The sequence below is a fragment of the Tribolium madens genome, unplaced genomic scaffold (genome assembly GCF_015345945.1).
Source record: "Tribolium madens isolate multiple individuals breed KSU strain unplaced genomic scaffold, Tmad_KSU_1.1 Scaffold_2;HRSCAF=44;Tcas5.2_LGX, whole genome shotgun sequence".
In the NCBI taxonomy this organism is placed as follows: Eukaryota; Metazoa; Arthropoda; class Insecta; order Coleoptera; family Tenebrionidae; genus Tribolium; species Tribolium madens.
The window spans coordinates 1,835,168-1,856,358 of NW_025400995.1; the positions used below are offsets into that span (position 1 = coordinate 1,835,168).

At 34.2% G+C, this 21,191-nt stretch overlaps 6 protein-coding genes across 6 annotated transcripts in view; 3 read left to right on the forward strand and 3 right to left on the reverse strand.

Moving 5' to 3' along the window:
- The window catches only part of LOC123006689 (kinesin-like protein KLP2), a 3,098-nt gene extending 2,950 nt beyond the window's left edge, over positions 1-148 (forward strand). The window contains exon 5 of the mRNA XM_044401369.1: positions 12-148. Coding sequence (XP_044257304.1) covers positions 12-148 — 137 coding nt within the window. The remainder of the gene's footprint in view (positions 1-11) is intronic.
- Positions 149-2,851: 2,703 nt separating this feature from the next.
- On the forward strand, positions 2,852-11,155 carry LOC123006737 (patj homolog). Its single transcript, XM_044401456.1, has 3 exons — positions 2,852-3,675; positions 8,925-9,637; positions 9,808-11,155. The coding sequence occupies exons 1-3, from the start codon at positions 2,956-2,958 to the stop codon at positions 10,820-10,822; spliced, it is 2,448 nt and encodes an 815-aa protein (XP_044257391.1). The 5' UTR covers positions 2,852-2,955; the 3' UTR covers positions 10,823-11,155.
- Positions 11,156-12,873: 1,718 nt separating this feature from the next.
- On the reverse strand, positions 12,874-14,084 carry LOC123006741 (NF-kappa-B-repressing factor-like). The gene is made up of 4 exons (XM_044401461.1): positions 13,733-14,084; positions 13,550-13,682; positions 13,179-13,504; positions 12,874-13,132 (listed from the first exon to the last, which is right to left on the reverse strand). Exons 1-4 carry the CDS (start codon positions 13,978-13,980, stop codon positions 12,955-12,957), a joined length of 885 nt encoding a protein of 294 aa, XP_044257396.1. The 5' UTR covers positions 13,981-14,084; the 3' UTR covers positions 12,874-12,954.
- A 6-nt stretch (positions 14,085-14,090) lies between these two features.
- On the forward strand, positions 14,091-18,347 carry LOC123006740 (congested-like trachea protein). The gene is made up of 4 exons (XM_044401460.1): positions 14,091-14,450; positions 14,497-14,929; positions 17,748-17,924; positions 17,975-18,347. The coding sequence occupies exons 1-4, from the start codon at positions 14,358-14,360 to the stop codon at positions 18,166-18,168; spliced, it is 897 nt and encodes a 298-aa protein (XP_044257395.1). The 5' UTR covers positions 14,091-14,357; the 3' UTR covers positions 18,169-18,347.
- On the reverse strand, positions 15,076-17,296 carry LOC123006738 (insulin-like growth factor-binding protein complex acid labile subunit). Its single transcript, XM_044401457.1, has 3 exons — positions 17,186-17,296; positions 16,987-17,136; positions 15,076-16,939 (listed from the first exon to the last, which is right to left on the reverse strand). The coding sequence occupies exons 1-3, from the start codon at positions 17,225-17,227 to the stop codon at positions 15,185-15,187; spliced, it is 1,947 nt and encodes a 648-aa protein (XP_044257392.1). The 5' UTR covers positions 17,228-17,296; the 3' UTR covers positions 15,076-15,184.
- Positions 18,348-18,922: 575 nt separating the features above from the next.
- The window catches only part of LOC123006739 (gelsolin), an 8,144-nt gene continuing 5,875 nt past the window's right edge, over positions 18,923-21,191 (reverse strand). The window contains exons 5-6 of the mRNA XM_044401459.1: positions 19,274-20,365; positions 18,923-19,226 (exon numbers count right to left, since the gene is read on the reverse strand). Coding sequence (XP_044257394.1) covers positions 19,053-19,226; positions 19,274-20,365 — 1,266 coding nt within the window. The 3' untranslated portion in view covers positions 18,923-19,052. The remainder of the gene's footprint in view (positions 19,227-19,273; positions 20,366-21,191) is intronic.

Genomic DNA, 21,191 nt, shown 5'->3' on the forward strand with positions numbered 1-21,191 from the left:
TGATACACCAGTGAAGCCAACGTACGATTATCCGAAAAAGATCAATTCGGAACTCTCCAAGGAAGTTTTGAAAAAGGAGTTCAAGAAGACGCTTCTACACGAGACCCAAGATAATGATGCAAACACCCCGAGGGATGATGATAACTGAATTTTAACTTTTTCTTGTTACTAGTTTTTGTTGTTGTTAATGTTATTGATATTATTTTTGCTTAATTTAAGTGCAATGAAACAAATTTTGCTAGCTGTGCTAGACGCAAAATTAAAAATATTGCAGGTTACATTAAAATTACATTAAAAATTTGTTCAATAGTTTTGCTGTTTGTTTGGTGCAAAGCTATGAACACTTTAAGTTACAACATAAAAATAGTCGTTTATCTTATTGTATTTTGTATTATTCTCGATGTTCCTTCTTTTTTGTAGGTTTTTAAAAAGCCAAATAAATTACACTATAAAAAAACTTTTATTGCCTTTATTTATTTTACAAATTGGATATATTTTCCCGTTAATACTTATTCTATTCATAATTTAAACAATACTGTGATGACCTAAAAGGCCATACCCTGCCCGTCGAAAGTGAGTACCTGAGCGCTAAATTCAAATTAAAAACAAAATGGCCGCAAATTGTTCGAATGCGCATGCGTGAGATTCATATTGGAAAGGGCACGAATAAAACAAAAATTGGAAGGAATGCATTTATTGTTTATTTCCTGCAGTCAGTGAAAACAACCAAGAAAATCACAGTAAAATGTGAATACACAAAAAAAAACAAACAACGAACAATCAAACAAATGACAAATCCTGAAAAGCAAAAGATTAAAAGTTACACAAAACAAAATTACTCGTGATTAATCACTGCAGGAAGGACCGGATGGATAAAACCTTCCTAAACCGTGTCCAAAACAATGCTTATTGAATATTTTCAATCAACAAAATAACAAAAAAAAAACAATTACAACATGTAAGACAATTTACAAAACGGTTTCGTGTGTCAACAATGGCTTAAATTAAAGTGTTAAGGACGCCGTAGACTAGAGGCTCTATTTATTTATCAACTATTTGGGGTTGTTTTAAAACAATGTTAACATGTAATTTACTAATAACAACACAAAAACAAAACTGTAGACGAGTTTTACATTTAGATTATGACAGAGTATTGTAGAACTAAGTTGTAACATTGGTTATTATGACAGAAATTCAGTTCAACTGCAATGAAGTTAACGGGCACAAAAAATAGGAAGTTTGAGAATTTTATTTAATCTTGGCTCTTGTCGTCAGTTCGACTAAGTTACAGCGCGGGTGATTTGAAAACTACAGCGCGGTTGGTTTTGTTTGAAAACTACTGTGTGGAACACCTTGCCAAGTCATCCCCTCGGTTCGGCACCGCTTTCCCACAATGCAAAACTCCCGAGCTAAACCCATAAGCAACTTTCCCAAGTCATACCCGAGGTACTGGTTTCCCGTGGGCTCGCTTTTTTTCCTTTGGTGTTTGACAGAAACAAACCGACAACTTAAGTCACAAGAAATGATCATTTGAAAAAAAATTTAAATACAATTTATTAAGTGTAAAATAAAAAATAAAATAAAATGCTCTGACCTTATATGGCATCATCTTCTGCTACCATTTGTAGCGATTACCCTCATCTTCAAAGAACGGACTTACTGAAATAAAAGAAATTCAAAATTAGTTCAATTTGTTTTTAAATTAATTGAAAATTTTAAATACAATTTAATAAGTGTAATTTCTTTGAAAAATCATAAAGTATTGTTGACTTACCCTTTAATCCGGATCCTTGTAGCACGATTGTCTTCTCCATTACCCCCATTGGCACTCACTAATCACTCGAAATTTTAAAAATCGCGCACTACTAAATGTCTATTAGCACTCGAGAATACACAACACGCACTCACTGGTCACTGGAATTACTGAAATAACCAAAATATTTACGATTGTCTCGTCCATTCCCCCGATGACTTCTCCCATTGGCACTCATCACTCGAAATTCAAAAAATCGCGCACTACTAAATGTTTCTTAAGCACTGAAAAATACATATTACACTAACTGTGTGTACAGCCCCCGTTTCAACACACTTTTGCACTGAACCAGCAAATAAGTAATAATTTATCCGGACAATTATTACAATTCAAGTGACTCGTACGAGAGCTTGGCCAAGACTGACTGGTTATTGTAATAATTTCCTCAAAAACGGCACAAAAACTATTTCGTAACAGTTCCGGTGTAAAAGGCCTTTGTTCGAGACTGCGTCATTCGTAACGTCACAAAGTAATTTAAATATTACCCAATTCCACCGTCACCATTTTTTGCGCCCTTTACACTTGTTTACACAGCCTGACATGACGTCAAAATGCTTGCATCTGATTGGCTACGCTCTACGGGATAGCGTATTGATGACAATAAAATTTCAATTTGCCATTAATCGATTTAAAAATGGCGAAATAAAATTTAATTTAGGACTAAACAATCCGAATTAAGTTGTCAGTCACTTTACTTTTTTAAACATTAAATTAATCGCGAATTAGAATTTGATTGCAATTAAGAATGCTTTGTAAGAACTTTTTTAAAATGAAAATGTGAAATTTGTTCAAAACAAAAATGTGTCTAAGGCTACGCCACTCTTTTTCTATATTTACATTTAAAATAAAAAATTAGACATTAAATAAGTCTGGGTGGTTAAAATAACTTTATAATTATAAGTTTCATTATAATTTTGTTTAAAACGAGGATAAATTTTTAATTTCAATAATAGAAAATAAATGATTTATTCAAACATGGCGCTATTGTGTGTTGGTAATTTTCTAGGGAATTCTCATGGTGCTTCTGAAAAGTGACAGCTGACGTTTCGTTTGTTTTTCAAGTAAAGGGTGTAAAGTTGAGGGTGTGTTCGTGGCTTAAATTTTATGTTTCATTTAGTAATTTTAATTGAAACAAGGAAATAATGCATTTAAATGCTGATATTTCGAGTGCTTTACAGTTACTAGAAGATATAAAACAGACAGTGGATGAATTGAGCGATCCGAAACTTCAAGTAAACACATATCAAGACTTATGTTTATTAATCTCAGTTTTGGAGAATCCCGTATTTCGAAGCGTAGTCACCGTTCAAGACTCTTTAAGCGAACTGAACCAACAACTCGGCGAGCATCCCTCCATTTTACCTGTAGATTTCGATATCACAGCATCTGGCGAATTGGTATTAAACGTTCCACCCTCGGGGGAGTTGTACGACCCCGACTATGCCGACGACTACCAACCGGCCCGTGATTTCGACGAGCAGCGCGTGCCCTCAGCCCCCATCTCGCCCAGCTCGCCCCACGTGCATCCGTTCAACACCACTGACAATAAAATGATACTCCTTAATAGCAAAACGCTAAATGGGAGCATTTGCAACCAGGAAACGCTGCGTTTTGGGGCTAGCGACGACGACGTCATACACAGATCCCCGTCGATAGGTAGCGACGCCTCCAAAACGGGCTCGGACAGCCTACTTAGCAGTGAATGGTCGCAAGTTGAGAGCATTGATCTTATCAACGATGGGACGGGGCTGGGGTTCGGCATCGTCGGGATGAGGAACATGGGGGTTGTCGTCAAGACCATACTGCCAGGGGGAGTGGCCGACAGGGACGGCCGGCTGCAAAGCGGAGACCACATTTTGCAGGTGGGGCCACTCGAAAACCAAGCTTTCATTAAAATTAAATTCATCAAATATAATCTTTTTTGACTCAAAGACGTGTTTAAACGCTCGAAAAAGATGGAAATAACTCAATTTTTGGTCTAATTCTATGATTTTTCTGATTTTTTTAAACTTAAAACGTGCTAAAACGCTCAAAAAAGGCACAGACTTGGTTTTTTGTTTTATTTTTAGCGAAATCTTGTTCTTAGTTCAAAAACGTTTTTGAAATTTTGCGGTTTTCGGCTTTTTTTTTAATAAATTTTGCTCCAACACTATTTTAATCAAGTGAAACACACGAAATGACATCAATTTCGATTTATTTTTGATCTTGCTAAATAATGGAGCTAAAATAATATCAATTTCTATATAATTTACTAATTTTTCAGTCAGTTTAAGCGAAATTTCTTGTTTTTATTGCAAAAACGTGGTTAAACACCCGAAAAGGGCAAGAATAACACATTTTTTGATGTAATTTGTCGAATTTTTTGCATGCTTTTAACGAAATTTTACGAAACAATTGTGTTTTTGTCTGAAAATCGTATTAAAACGATTCAAAAGAGGCACAAATGAAGTAGTTTTTGGCTTAATTTGGTGATTTTTTGTTCTGTTTTAATGTATTCTTTAAAAAACTGAAAATTTAGTCTTTTTAGAGGCTTTAAAAAGGTAAAATAACACCATTTTTGTCTAAATTTTTTGAGTTTTTTTTGCTTATTTGGCTTAAATTTTACTAAAAAATAATATCAATTTCGATCTGATTAGGTAATTTTTCAGCCAGTTGCAAAATTTCTTGTTTTTATCTCAAAAACATGCTTAACACTCAAAAACAGGGAAAATAACAGACGAGTTGGCCCAATTAGCTGAATTTGAAATAATTTTGTTTTTGTCTGAAAAATGTACTAAAACGCTTCTGAAAAGGTAAAAATAATATAAATTTTTGACTTATTTGTTGATTTTTTGATCTTTGTACAATCTCCACAAAAACGTGAGTGAAGGCGTGAGAAAGCATTTTCGACAAAATTTTATGGTTTTTCGGTATATTTTTGACGAAATTTTATGCAAAAACGAGTCAAATCGAGTGGAACAAACAAAATAGCATCAATTTCGATATTTTTTTTGTTTTTTATGTGTGTATTGAAAAATAACAAGTCTGGTTTAAAAACCAAATAAATCCAGCGAAAAAAAAATATATAAATTTCGATCTGATTTGCTACTTTTCCAGCCAGTTGAAACGAAATTTCTTCTTTTTATCTGAAAACGTGTTTAAACACTTGAAAATGGCAAAAATAACACTATTTTTGGCCCAATTTGGTGAATTTTCGGCTGCTTTTTAACGCAATTTTTCGAAATAATTCTGTTTTCGACTGAAACATGTACTAAAACGCTTCTAAAAAGGTAAAAATAATGTAAATTGTTACTTTATTTGGTGATTTTTCAGTCTGTCTTTGTGCTTGTGCTTGAAAAAAGATAAAAATAATACTATTTTTGACAAAATTTTATGGTTTTTCACATATTTTGGACGAAATTTTATCCAAAAACGAGCCAGATCGACTGGAACAAACAAAATAATATCAATTTCGATAATTTTTTGTGTTTTTTATTGACACGATTTTGCAAAATAACGAGTTTTTTTGTTAAAAAACGAATTAAATCCAGCGAAAAAACAAAGATAATATCAATTTCCATATAATTTACTAATTTCCCGGACAGTTTCAGCGAAATTTCTTGTTTTTATCTGTAAACGTGTTTGAATACTCGAAAAGGGAAAAAATTACACTATTTTTGGTCTAGTTTGGTGAATTTTGGGCTTCTTTTTTACCGAATTTTTTCGAAGTAAATCTGATTTTTGGCTGAAAATTTTATTAAAACGCTTGTAAAAAGGTCAAAATAATGTAAATTTCTACTTTATTTGGTGATTTTAACCAAATTTGATTTGGTTTTTCGATTTATTTTTTTGACGAAACTTTACTTCAAAACGATATAAATCGAACGAAACAAACTAAAATAATATCAACTTCAATCTAATTTACTAATTTTTCAGCCAGTTTGTGTGGAATTTCTTGTTTTACGTGTTTAAACACTCGACAAGGGCAAAAATAACACTATTTTTGGCCCAATTTGGTGAATTTTTGGCTTGTTTTTACCAAATTTTTCGAAATAATTCCGTTTTTGACTGAAACATGTACTAAAACGCTTCTAAAAAGGTAAAATTAATGCAAATTTCGACTTTATTTGGTGATTTTTCGGTCTGTTTTACAAAAATCTCCACAAAAAACGTGAGTGAAGGCTTGAAACTGATAAAATAATACCACTTTCGACAAAATTTTATGGTTTTGCGGCTTATTTTTGATCAAAAATCAACCAAATCGAGTGCAAGAACAAAATAACACAAATTTCGATAATTTTTTTGTGTTTTTTAGACAAGATCTTGTAAAATAAATAAATAAAAAATAATTAATTTGGTATTTTTTCAGCCACTTGTAAAAACGTGCAAAAATAACGCAATTTTATGCTCATTTGGCGTATTTTTCGTTTAATTGAAGTGTTTTTACTCAGGATAATCTTCAATCTGCTGTACTAATTCTTAATTAAACAACGATTATTTTTGTATGAAATCCGAACGCGCGTGTTGAAAGCACAAATAAATGGCCATTACTCGTCAATAAACACTTTTTTGTTTAATTTGATTTGAATAAAAAACTTTCAAGTTCAATTAAAAAAACAAAAAAAACAAAGTATATTCATTGTATTTTTTACACAATGAAGGCGGGAAATGCAGCAGATATGGTGTATGGTGATTTATTTTTGGTTGTCAGGCGTGTTTTGATAAGATCTTACAAAATAAAGGAGTTAAAATAATATTAATTTTGATATAATTTACTAATTTTTCAGACAGTTTAAACGAAATTTCTCGTTTTTATCGTGGTTAAACACCCGAAGAGGGCAAAAATAACACAATTTTTGGTGTAATTTGGTGAGTTTGTTGTATGTTTTGAATGAAATTTTACGAAACAATTGTGTTTTTGTCTGAAAATCGTATTAAAACGATTTTTTGTTTTGTTTTAATGTATTCTTAAAAAAACTGATACTTTATTTCAGAAATTTCCTTTTAGAGACTTTGTCTGAAAATCGTATTAAAACGATTCAAAAGAGGCACAAATGAAGTAGTTTTTGGCTTAATTTGGTGATTTTTTGTTCTGTTTTAATGTATTNCTGTTTTAATGTATTCTTTAAAAAACTGAAAATTATTTCCTTTTAGAGACTTTAAAAAGGTAAAATAACACCATTTTCGTTCAAATTTTTTGAGTTTTTTTTTTGCTTATTTTGTCGAAATTTTAATAAAAAATGAATAAGCTAAAATAATATCAATTTCGATCTGATTAAGTAATTTTCAAGCCAGTTACGAAATTTCTTGTTTTTAGCATCAATTTCGATAGTTTTTTATGTGTGTATTGACTCGATCTTCGAAAATAACAAGTCTCTGGTTTAAAAACCAAATAAATCCATCGAAAAAAACAAAAATAATATAAATTTCGATCTGATTTGATACTTTTCCAGACAGTTTAAGCGAAATTTCTTTTTTTATCTGAAAACGTGTTGAAACACTTGAAAATGGCAAAAATAACACTATTTTTGGCCCAATTTGGTGAATTTTCGGTTTGTTTTTAACGAAAATTTTCGAAATAATTTTTTTTTTGGTTGAAACATGTACTAAAACGCTTGTAAAAAGGTAAAAATAATGTAAATTTTTACTTTATTTGGTGATTTTTCTATCTGTTTTAGTATAATCTAACAAAAAACAAGAACTTTAAAAACGTTCTTGAAGCCTTCAAAAAGATAAATTACTTCATTTTCGACCAAATTTTATGGTTTTTCGACTTATTTTTGACCAAACTTTACTTACAAACGAATAAATCAAACGAAACTAGCTAAAATAATATCAATTTCGATGTAATTTACTAATTTTCCATTCAGTTTAAGCTAATTTTTTTGTTTTTATCTGAAAGCGTGTTTGAACATTCGAAAAAGACAAAAATAATACTATTTTCGGCCTAATTTAATGAATTTTTTACTTCTTTTTTACCGAAATTTTTCGAAGTAAGTTTGATTTTTGGCTGAAAAAATTAGTAAAACGCTTGTAAATAGGTAAAAATAATGTAAATTTCTACTTTATTTGGTGATTTTCGATCTGTTTTAGTACAATCTCAGTAAAAAACTAGAACTTAGTTCAAAAACTTGCTTGAAGCTTTGAAAAAGATAATTTATTTTATTTTCGACCAAATTTCATGGTTTTTCGACTTATTTATGACCAAACTTTACTTAAAAACGAACTAAATCGAACGAAGCAAGCTAAAATAATGTCAATTTCAACCTAATTTGCGAATTTTTCTGTCAGTTTAAGTGAAAGGGCAAAAATAACACTATTTTTGGCCCAATTTGGTGAATTTTTGACTTCTTTTTTAACAAAATTGTTCGAAGTGATTCCGTTTTTTGGGTGAAAAATGTACTAAAACGCTTCTAAAAAGGTAAAATTTCGACTTTATTTGGTCCACCCTTGTACAATCTCCACAAAAAAAACGTGAGTGAAGGCTTGAAAAAGATAAAATAATACCACTTTCGACAAAATTTTGTGGTTTTTCGGTATATTTTTGACGAAATTTTATACAGAAATGAGTCAAATCGAGTGGAACAAACAAAATAGCATCAATTTCGATTTTTTTGTGTGTATTTACTCGATCTTTGAAAATAACAAGTCTCTGGTTTAAAAACCAAATAAATCCAGCGAAAAAAACAAAAATAATATCAATTTCGATCTGATTTGATACTTTTCCAGCCAGTTTAAGCGAAATTTCTTCTTTTTATCTGAAAACGTGTTTAAACACTTGAAAATGGCAAAGTAACACTATTTTTGGCCAAATTTGGTGAATTTTCGGCTTGAATTTAGTCCAAAATCGTACTTGAAGGCTTGAAAGAGATAAAATAACACCAGTTTCGACAAAATTTTATGTTTTTTGGCAAAGGAGCTAAAATGTTGTCAGTTTCGATCTAGTTTACTAATTTTTTAGCGAATCTAAGCGAAATTTCTCGTTTTTATCCCAAAAATGTTGAAAGGACAATTTTTGGTGTAATTGAGTGAATTTTTGGCATGTTTTTAACGAAATTTTCCGTTTTTTTCTGCAAATCGTATTAAAACGCTCCGAAAAAGGCACAAATGACGCTGAATTTTTGATTTTCAGATCGGTGATGTGAATTTGCACGAGATGGGTTCTGAGCAAGTGGCAACTGTTTTACGACAATCTGGCACTCATGTGCGTCTCGTGGTTGCAAGACCGATTGATATTAGCTCTCCCGAATATAAGTATTTAGGTTCTTCAGCTCCGCTTGTGCCTACACGACTTCTAAACGATTCAATTGAATTAGATCGTTATTTGATTCAGCACAAATATCCTCCAATCTTCCACAAAGCTATGGACCAAATAACCGATCTCTATCAATTCGAACAGTCAAAAAGTTATACGGGATTATCACGTGTGCCAGCATCTCCGTCTTTGCCACTTTTAAACTTGGATATGGCGGTAAAAATGCCTGAAATGGAGAAATTCGTCGTGGAATTGAAAAAAGACGTGAAGGGATTGGGGATTACCATCGCGGGTTACGTATGCGAGAAGGAGGAATTGTCGGGGATTTTCGTCAAGAGTGTGAGTAAAGGGAGTGCAGCGGATGTAAGCGGGAGGATTAAAGTGAATGATCGAATCGTGGAAGTGGATGGTCAATCATTGCAAGGATACACGAATCTTCAAGCCGTTGAGGTTTTGAGGAATTGCGGAAATGTGGTAAAATTATGTTTGGAGCGATATTTACATGGTCCAAAATTCGAACAACTTCAACAAGCAATAGCAGCTAGTGAGATAAAACCAGCAACACCATCAAGTCCAACTGAAGTGCCACGGTAATAGACGAATACGTGGAATTTTTTTAAGTGCTAAATCCCCTTAGTTGCTTTTCTCAATCGTAAAACCTTAATCCTAGTCTTTACTAACACCACCTAATGTACTAATGAGGGTGTCTGGATGTAGTAAACTATATTGTTAATAAAAGTATCATGTATGTAAATTTCAGATATCCTAAGGCCGAAGATGGGAATTTTATGCGTAACGATGATGCAGTTGAGGCAAAAAATGAGCTGTTTTGCGGGCAAGATAAGCCGACCCCGTTGTCAGAAGAGGAAATTAAGAAAAAGTGGGAGAAACTAATGGGTCCTGAGACTAAAATAGTGGTCGCACAATTGACTAAATTTGGTGAGAAAGGCGGCTTAGGGATTAGTCTTGAGGGAACTGTTGACGTCGAAGACGGACAAGAAGTGCGTCCGCATCATTACATAAGATCGATTTTGCCGGAAGGACCGGTGGGTAAAAACGGAACGTTGAGATCCGGCGATGAACTTTTGGAAGTAAATGGACACAAACTCCTCGGAATGAACCACCACGAGGTTGTGTCAATACTAAAAGAACTTCCGATAAATGTATGTATGGTTTGTGGGAGAAGTCCGGTGAATTTATTCGAGCAACGGTCTTCCGAAGAGTCTGCGTTTTCGGAAAGAGCCGCTCTTAATAGAAGCCTCCATAATCTGCTCCCCGCTTCCGATAGATTAGTTAAAGCGAAGTCAGATGGTTCTTTAGCGAGTAGTATAGCAGCGGTTAGTTCGGAGAGTTCTTTCAATAAGATGAAATCGAGATCGTTGGAACCGCTCACGGGGTTAGCTATGTGGAGTTCAGAACCGCAAATTATAGAACTGGTTAAAGGCGAGAGAGGTCTTGGATTTTCAATTTTAGATTATCAGGATCCTATTGATCCAAATGATACTGTCATTGTTATTAGAAGTTTAGTACCAGGTGGGGTAGCCCAGTTAGATGGAAGATTAATACCTGGCGATCGTTTATTGTTTGTTAATGACACAGTATTAGAAAATGCCTCTTTAGATCAAGCTGTACAAGCACTTAAAGGGGCTCCTAAAGGTATTGTTAGAATAGGAGTTGCCAAACCTCTGCCAATTCCAGACACAGTTGCTCACAGTTCATTAGTAGATGTCGATCAAAATAGATTTGTTACAAGTAATTCTAAAAATGTAGAATAAGATAAGTGATATAAACGAATTATGGCGTCTAATCCTACTCTAAACAGGCAAATGCCTTTTACATCGGGAATAGACAATATTATTGTTTCTAAATTTTTATAACAAAATTTTAAGATTAGGAAGCCATTTCACATTTTGCTTGATCTGATCTATGTGATATTCTCTTGCTTTTAGTTTATTATATTAACACCTATGTTAGAAATGTACACATATTTATTATACTATTGTATAATCCCTCTGTATTTTATTACATGTTTTCTACTAGTTTACGCATTTTATTCGTTTTATTGTACTTACTTACATTTATTAGACAATATTATAAATAAAAACTTGTTGAATATAACCACATTTTTATGAGTATTACCTGTTTTACGTCTAGAAGAGCATATTTTAAGCGGTTTTACGATTAAATAAATTGACTATTTTTACGATTTTACTACCGCTCATCTTGAAAAACTCAAAAATTAGTTAATTTTTTAAACTTGACCCAATAATGTTTTATGCACTTTTTTGAGTCTTTAAGACCTCTAGAAACGGAAAAAACGTCATATGGGATAGTTTTAACGTAATTTTATTATTACTTATTGGTAATAACCTCTTATGTTTGGTACCGTTGGAAAGCAAATTTAATTTTCTATCGTAAGATCAGTGTTCTACGATAAATAGTTATCGAGAAAATTTCTGATAAAGTCAAAAGTATGGAAAATATAAATCCGACTATAACTTCAAAACTACTACGAATTTTGCAGTTTAATTGACGCCAATCGATTCCCCGGAACATTTTACATGGGTTTAGGTCAAAACATTACATCATTGAGGCACAGTTTTGCCGCAATTTACAAATTAAAAGAAAAAAATTGTTAAAATCTTAAAATCTAGTGTTTTTTAACATGTCTCAGATTCGATTTAAACCTATCTTATCCGATAGATTTTGACGCGCTAATTACGAATTTACCAACCACATTGGGCTATCTCCTTTAGTTTCGCCGTAATCGGCGTTTAAAAATTCAATTTTTTTGCGAGATATCGACTTGGCTTTGGCCTCAGTCGATAGATTTTCTTACGCTGATTATGATGGAGTTGAACTTTTTGCTCTAAGTCTTATAGTTTGGCCGTAATCGCCGTTCAAAAAGTAAAAATTGTCAAAATTGTGAAACTTTAAACGCGTTTTTCTACGAAACTATAAGATTTAGAGCAAAAAGCTAAAAACCATTAAAAGTAGCTTGAAATTATCTATTTATTGGTGCAAACCGGAAGTCGCTCCGGGTTATGGTTCCGGGTACAGAGCCATTTTTAGGTTTAAAAAAATAACGTCATATCTCAAAAACTATGAGTCCTAGGTCATAACAGTTTATTCAGGCGTATTCTCCGGTTAATTTTACATATAGTACTAGTTTTTCATAAGAATTAAAAATTTTTGTTTTTTTTTTAAATCGGATATTTCTACCCTTAGTTTTGACTTTATTACTCAATATCTCAAAAACTATGCATCGTAGAGTATTCTAACTAGTTGAATCGTGTTCAGCGAGTAATTTTACGTCTAGAAAACCATATTTCAACCGTTTTTACGATTTTTAGTAAATTGACTATTTTTACGATTTTTCTACCGCTCACCTTCAAAAACTCAAAAAAATTTTTTTTTAAACATGACCCATTTACGTTTCATGCACTTTTTTGAGTCTTTAAAACCTCCAGAAATGTAAAAAAACGTTATATGGAACAATTGTGAAGTTCAATCTTTTTTTGATTTTTACCGAGATTTTGGCCGACTTTTGGCATTATTGTCAATAACTCCGGACTTATTAGTGATAATCTTTTGTTTGGTACTGTTGGAAAGAAAATTTAATTTTCTATCATGTACAAAAAATATGAGTGATGAGATAATTGCTGATAAAATCAAAAATATCGAAAACATAAATTCGACAATAACTTCTACAGGCGCATTCTCCGATTAATTTTACATATTGTATCAGTTTTTGATAACATTAAAAAAATTTGATTATTTGGCTACAACCGGATGCTTATAGCTTATAATTTACAAAAACTTCAAATGAGACAAATAAATAATTTATTTTTTTCTTGCTCAAACACAATTATACATATAGTTTCAATCGAAATAAAATTATTATACATTAAAACTGCCATAAATGCTCAAAATTGGTTGGTATGTGTAACTTGTAAAACCCATCCTCGCCACCTGTCCTCAGCAACTGTTTTACAATATCCATCTTGTTGACATTTTTTGAAACTGTTATTTTTCTATTCTCACCTCCAATACTCTTAGTTTTTAAGTTAAATTTCCGTGCCGCTCTGGAACATTCAGTTAAGACTTTTAAACTTGATATAAATAACCTACTTGTGTATAAAAACCCGTTCCTCCTTTGTAAAATCGGAGTCAAAAACTAGTGTCAACGAACTGGACGATTTGGCAAAACTCTCCAATTTTTCTGTTATTTGTTTTGTTAAATTACTAGTCCCCAAGCCCTGTCTGTTGACATTTTCATAAATTGTGATCGCGTCGCAATTGCCCTGCTCTTGGGCCCCAAGACCGCCCCCAGACCACCCCATTTTGGCCATTATTTTGTAAGCTGTGCTGTCTGAAGAAGCAGGAGTTTGGACAGTCTCACTTAAGGCTTCTGTTTCATGTAAATTCCCTTTTGTCACGTTTACAAAATCACTTTTCTGAAACGTCTCATAAATAAAAAAATATATAAAAAAAATTAATACCCTTGTTATAAAAAAACACGTTTCTTTTAATTTATTTAAAGCCTGTTCAGCTAATCCTTTCCTAGCATCTTGTATATTACTAAAACGTCCTTTTGCAAATTCTTGCCCGCTTACATGTAACACGAAACTGTTTCTACAAAAAAAAAACACAGAAATGGGACTTTTTTTAATAATTAGTTCTACATTTCAGACTCAGATTTGGAAACTGTTAAAGTCAAGTTCATGTAACTAACTGCGTTTTGAAGAGTTACATAAGGGCTTGTCTCAGTTGTTGGTGTAGTTATAACAAATCTTCCATAAGGCCCTTGAGTCACCACTGCATCTACAAGTTTTGAAATTTTTTCTTCAAGGTTGAGCTCCCTTTTATTAATTTTTTCGGCTACTACTTCCTGTTTTTCTTCATTTAATTTCCGTTTTAAGTTTGTTGACATCTTTTTATAATAATAAAAAATAATTACGTATTCAAAAAAGTGTGGTTATGAAAACCACAGACGTAAACTAAAAAACACTAGATGCACAGCACTAAAAACCAGAGTAATTTGGAAAATGAATCAACAGTTAAATATTAGAACAAATCAACAAATTTGTTTTCTTTTTTATTAAATTAAAGATTCTCGAAAATTAGTTTATACATAATATAAGAAAATAAATTAAAATTAGTGACACTAGCGCCATAGTGAACCTTCTCCGCAACGTACATCTAGTTCTTTCTCTGTGGTAACAGTCTACTTTGAGGTTATCCACTTTAGTTCAAACTTCAATTAATTTCAATTGATTTTGAATTAAGTAACCTTCTTCCGTTGCAACAATGGCTGAAATGGGCCCCATCCAATACTTTATTTGTGGCGGTTTTGGTGGTATTTGTACCGTGGTTGTGGGCCACCCCCTCGACACAATCAAGGTAAGTGCCCCCAAATCCTCCGCACACACCCTCACCCCATTTTCAGGTACGTTTACAAACCATGCCCATCCCCAAACCCGGCGAGAAACCCCTTTATTCCGGCACCTTAGACTGTCTCAAGACCACTGTTCATAACGAAGGAATCCGTGGCTTGTACAAGGGCATGGGGGCCCCGCTACTCGGCGTTGCACCAATTTTCGCAATTTCATTCATGGGATACGGCGTGGGGAAGAAGATGTTCGGGCCGGGGGAGGGCCAACATTACACTTACTTGCAATATTTCACCGCCGGTGCCTTCTCAGGGATTTTTACCACGATTATAATGGCCCCGGGGGAACGCATTAAGTGCTTACTGCAAATCCAGCAAGCCTCGACGGGGCCCAAGACCTACAATGGACCCGTCGATGTGGTCAAGAAGTTGTACAAGGAGGGGGGCATCAGGAGCATTTACAGGGGGTCGGGGGCCACTTTGCTAAGAGGTAAGGTACCTGTGGTTTTATTAAAAAAATACAAACAATACAATTATAAAAGTTTACTCGTTTTCATATTAATGTGCATCGAAGTAGTCGTTGAAAGGTGGCAACCATGCGAAAATTCAAAACCCTAACCTCAATCTTCCCTAAAAAATAAAGATGCATTTAGACTTCTACAACCTACTTGATGCACATTAAAATGAAAAAGATTATATGTTACATAAGTTTATTTCTAAATAAACAGCGATAAAATTGTTTATCTCAAATTAAAATATTGTTGTCCATCTGGAAGTGTTTTTTCGGCTTCCTTATTTTGCGCAATTTCGGAGGTATTTGTGGTAAAACATTCAAGTCATTGCTTACATTATGAGAGCCATGTTTGAGGATTTTGTGACGTAAGATTTCGTGTTTTCTAATTTTTGGTTTATATTCCGGGCATTTTAATAATCGTCTCATGGCGTGAAAAACGCTCCAATTGACGTATTGTTTGGGGTGGACACACTTGGGGGTTACCTTATTTTCGTAAACGTATTTAAAAGTGAATCGGTTGTCTTGAAGACATCCGACGCCCTTGTCTTGGGTAAAATCGCACGATTTTATGACTTTTTGTTTGATTCGGTTGATAATCATTGGTTTCCATTCGCTCATTTCGCAGGAACAATGCCAGGGGTTTTCGTTCAAACGAATCATTTTTGGGTGAATTTTCCCGAAAATGTCTCGAGGCAATTTAATTAATTGATTTTCGTTTAAATAAATTTCTTTAATGTTTAGCAATTGGTCGAAAACGGCCGGTGGCAAATGTTCTAATTGGTTTTTCGATAAATCCAAAACTTGTAAATTTTCTAAACCGATAAACGCGTCCATTGAGACATTCTTTACGTTGCAATTACTCAAAATCAATTTTTTCAACTTGTAAACATCCAAAAACGTGTCAAACTCGATCTCGGTGATGTCCCCAGTTAAAGTTAATTCATTCAGACTTGGCATTCCGACAAATAAGTCGCGTTTAAGTCGTCTAATTTTCAAGTTGTTTAAAGTCAAAGCTTTGAGGAGATTTAGCCCCAAAAATGAGTTTGTCATTAGTGACAAATTGACGTCATTGCTGCCAATTATGAGCGAGTCTGTTGTGTTCATGACCTCAAAAGTGTTGGGAAAAATCACCGTAATTGGGTTATTACCAAAATCAGCAAGTTTTAATTTGGGAAATGGAGGGAGTGACAGTTCTGACAACTGTGAAAAATTATTATACGACAAATCCAAATATTCTAGTTCCAGGAGCCCCGCCAAGTCAGTTATTTGAATGTCGAGTAAATTGTTATGTGCGAGTGATAAGGTTTTTAAATTTGGGGTACCATAAAAGGCAAATGGGGGTATAAACCTGAGGTTGTTTTTATCCAAAATCAAATATTGTAAATTGTTTAAACCGTCAAACATGGCCCAGTGGACATTATTAAGCTCGCAATGTGTGATTCTCAACAAGAACAAATTTTTAAATCCGATAAAAAGTGGAATTTTGTTTTCGTCATCTTGTTGTTTGTATTTTTCGTAAGGGAGGATTTCCTCGTTGGTCCCTTGTTGGACCATAGTGAGGGGGTGTTGTCCATTGGTGTCGATTTTTTGCACATATTCGAAGGTTTGGACGTCGTTGAATTCTTTGACGAATTTTTGAATTTGTATTTTCGAGTTTTTGATTTGGATGTTTTCAAGGTTTAGATATTTCAAATCGGGGAGGGGTAAGTTAATTTCGCTAATTAGACTACTGTTTGTCATTTTGTTAAGTAAATTGGGACCGAGTAACTCCAAACTGAGCAAGTTTTTGAATTTACTTAAATAACTGAATTTTATTGTTTTACTTCCTGTGTTGTACCCTTGAATCAGGGTCAAAGTCTCCAAGTCGGAGGGGAGTTTGGTGATTAGGTCCAAGGGGTCAATCTCGGTGTGTAAAATACAAATTGCGGAACGGACAATTGGTTTGTCATCGAGTAATTCCGACTCCAAATTATCGTCATAAAGCACCTATTATTTAGATTAATTTACTTTTCAACATTTAATTCGTTACTTACGTCATTGAATTCAACCGAATTTACTTCGTGTGAGTTTTGTTTTTTCTTATTGTTTTGCATAAAACGGTAAATGGCAGTTTCGGTCAAATGCTCCAGTTTGCAAGTACACGAAAAGGGACAGTTTTCATTCTTTTCCAAAATTTCCAAACTCTTGAATCAACTCATTCATTTTTAATTTAATTTGCGTTAAAATACTTACGAAAATTGGATTAATTAACACAAACAAACTTATTAAGTACATTTTGCTGAATCAACTATTAAAATGGAAGTGAATTTTAAATTGATACTGTCCAGGAAGTCCTCCCCCGCGTATTTCCTCTCTTTATCTATTCTTATCACAACGTGAAGAAAAAAACATTAAATGACACCCAAAAATGCCGTGCCACAGCTCCCCAAAGATATCAGGAACATGGAAAAAATGTTTAAAAAAATTCTTTCTATAAAAATTTCGAAGTTATAAGAGTAAATTTTGCACTTTATTTTTGCTAAAAAAATAATTTTCCAAGTTTTTTGCTACAGACTATTAGAAGAGGAAACAAGGAAGTTGTATCCTAAATTGTTTAATGTTATTTGTGGCTTTTATTGGCAAAATTTGTCTATCTTTACTAAATAATTATAAAAAAAAATGTCAAATGCCAAAAAATAAATGTCAAATTTTTTTGACAGATAGAATTTTTTAAACATTTTTTTCAAATTCCTTATCTTACTTGAAATGTTTCTCTGGGGCGCTGTTTTTTTTTAATAATTAAATCTCATTTTAGATATTCCTGCCAGCGGCATGTATTTCCTGACTTATGAAGCGATTAAAGATTACATAACCGACCACGGGAAGGAGTCTCCGACCATCTTGGGAACAATCTTTGCAGGTGGGGCTGCTGGAATTGCGAACTGGGCTGTTGGAATGCCCCCTGATGTTCTGAAAAGTCGCCTTCAAACCGGTACGTTTTTGAATTGTTTGAAAAAAAAACCACCTAATTTGTTATTTCAGCGCCTGAAGGTACATATCCTAATGGCATTCGTGATGTTTTTAAAAAACTGATGCAGACTGAAGGGCCTGGGGCATTATATAAGGGCATAACCCCGGTTTTATTGCGAGCATTCCCGGCTAATGCCGCTTGTTTTGTTGGATTTGAATTGTGCAAGACGTTTTTGGCATATCTGTCAAACGCTTCTCCTGTTTAAAAAACGGGATTTTTGCTCAAAATGACTGCATTTTTGTCTCCCGTACTCGTTAGTTTTGTTCAAAATATTTTGTTGTGGGATGTTTGTTAATACAAGTTTGTATTTTATATAATGTTATTTGTGGCGAATAAGCCACGGATAAGACGTGATATAATATATTTTAATAGTTTTGTAATTGATTGGTCGTTTTTTTTTAAACCTGAGTAAAAAAAAGCTGAAGTACAGTTTATTTTTTTGAATTGTTGGTGTGAATCAAGAACACGATGGCCTCCGTCTGTTTTTGACATTTGACAGCTTATGAGATTTTGGTACTAAAGTAAAAAATTTAAGCTTCTCCCTGAAGGCTTGAATTACGATTGGTATGATATAAAGGGTATAAATATTAGCCCTAAAACACAAAAATGAAATTACAAATGACCTATAATTTTGTTCATTTTAATGTGCATCAAGTAGGTTGTACAAGTCTAAATGCACCTTTAATTTAAAGGCAGATTCACACAAAAAGTGTTATTAATGTCATTCAGAATCACAACAATATTGACAAAAATCTTTAAGTTGGCTACCCTATGTTAATCACCTTGTTAATTTTAATAATTTTTTCTACCTGAGGTACATATTTATTTAGAAAAAATAATTTTTGGGGAAGATTGAGGTTAGGATTGTTTGAATTTTCGCATTTGTTAAAGTGAGATAAAAAAAGAGATAGCGATTTAGTACGTCTTTCGAATTATTAGGCATAAAGTAAAAAACGAGCTTTAAGTATTAAAACTGTCCCTTTATTAAAACTTTAGACATACAAACAACGTAACAAAGCTTATATCAGTCCTTTAATTATATAAAGCGGAAATTTTCAATAAATAATCTGAAAATTGTATTGTATTTGACTACAGTGCTTTGTTGTCTTCGGCAATTCTGGCTTTGATGTCATCGTAGGACTCAAGAGAGTCCCAAAAGTCGGGATTCCAACTCGGAAACACGGAAGTAAACGTTTCCGGTTCCTGTCCTTGCGCTATAGATGTCACTGGTGTGTCCTCACGGCTGTATTTCTTCAAATGCATCTAAACAAAACAAATGAAACTCAGTCGGAGATAAAATCAATAGTTACCTTCGCAAGGTCATTTGCTTTGGCCTTCTCCTTGACACTGGCCCCATTCCCAATCCAAACAAATAGATCTTTCCCCACATCCAGAAGCATGACATCATCCTCATTCAAATCACTCTGTTGGAAATCGATGATCTCTTCAACTTCAAATTTGTTGTTTTTGCCTTTGATTTCGGCATGGAAAAGTCGGGGCTCAAACGAGTTGTATTTCTCGGTGCTCGGGGACCGGATAAGTCTCGAATGCAACTCGTTCCTATTCCTCCAAGACTGGAAATATTGAGTAAAAGCAGTGGGTTCTGCCCCCTCGACAATTCTCTGGACGTGAGTCCAAGCCGGGTATTTTTTGGACGTGAGGAAGTTCTGGGCCTTGACCATAGCCTCCTGTTTCTCCTTATTGTTGCATTTTTTCCCAATCCAGACAAAGATGTTGGAGTCGGAGCTGTCCAGAATGAAGCAGTCGCTCCCGTCAAGTAGCGACTGCTGGAGGGGTTTTTGGGCCACAAGCTCAACCTTAAGGCTTCCACTGTTGTCCGAAACGCGGTACAAGGACACCGCGCGTTCCTGGTTTGACTCGAATTGGGCGTCGTCGCCCCCTGCAGACTCATCGGGGACACTCGAGGCGCTCCCACTGCCCAAAGCGCTGAAAAACTCGGCGAAGTCGTGGTCGGGGCTGAACTCATCGATGATGTTGACTTTGGCCTTGCCGGCGTGGTCTTGGTCCCGGATTTGATTCGCGGCCGAAATGGCCTTAAGTCTCTCGACTCGCTTACTCTTAGTCCCAACGTAAACGTAAATATCTCGCCCCACGTCGAGGATAAAGCAATCGCCTTTGTTCATCGAGCTTACAAGAGGGTCGACTTGTTTCACTCGGATGTTGCGAGAGCCTTTGACTTGGAATAAACGCTTCTCGAAAGCGTTGGGGTCGACGTGAGTGAAACCGGAAGCGACTCCGCCGGGGAGGTAGCGCACTCCGTTTTTAAAATAAGACAAGAATAATTGGGACTCGTGCTCTTGGGTTTCCCGGTATTGGATTGGAACTCCGCCAAGTTGGTCGTCGAGTTGGACTGCGAAGATTGCAGCCGAACCGGCCTCATCCTAAATCGATAACAATCACCACCGCCCTAAATCGACTTCATCCCAAATCCCTGAATTCCAACTAAAATCCCAGAATCTCGGGGATTTGTGTAACTAAAAACAGTTTTTTTCCTATTTTGCGTCTGAAAGAAAGCTTATTTCGATACCAAAACCGATACTTTAATGAGCCATTTCAACATCAATTTGTGTGCCGAAATAGACTAGTATAATTTACTTTATAGAGTTGGTAATGGTGATTTTCAGTGACGTTTTGAGCGATTTCTTTTATTTTATTCATTGTTAATTTAACAAAATATTCGAGACTTGACACTTCGAAAATCGAACTTTTCAAACTTTGTGACATTTATTGCCAACTACAACCTTATTAGGGCAAAAGTTCCTAAATTTTGAAAAATTGACTTTTATGTTAAAACGCGCAAATAGAAAAAAAAGCATAAAAAAACTTGTCTTACGAAACGTGTTTTTTAATATACTATTGTAACACATTTTATGCAATACTTTGGTTACCACTGGCCATAGATTGTCGTTTCTGAGTGAACAATTGTTGCAGTTTAACGTATTTCATCGAAACCACAGCAATTTGAGCAATTTTCAAGCAATTTGGGTATTACATACGTCAAATGTCATCAAGTGTTTGTAACACTTGTTTTTTAATATTCTATTATTTTTTTAAACTGTGAAATAATAGAAAATGAGTTGGTTGTTTGCTTGTTTATTAGTTCTTCCGTCCTTGGTATATTTAATTAATGTTAAAAAATGTTGTAAGAAATCTAAGCATTGTGATTGGTCCCAGGGCCGTACCCAAGGGGGGGGATTAGGGGGTTCA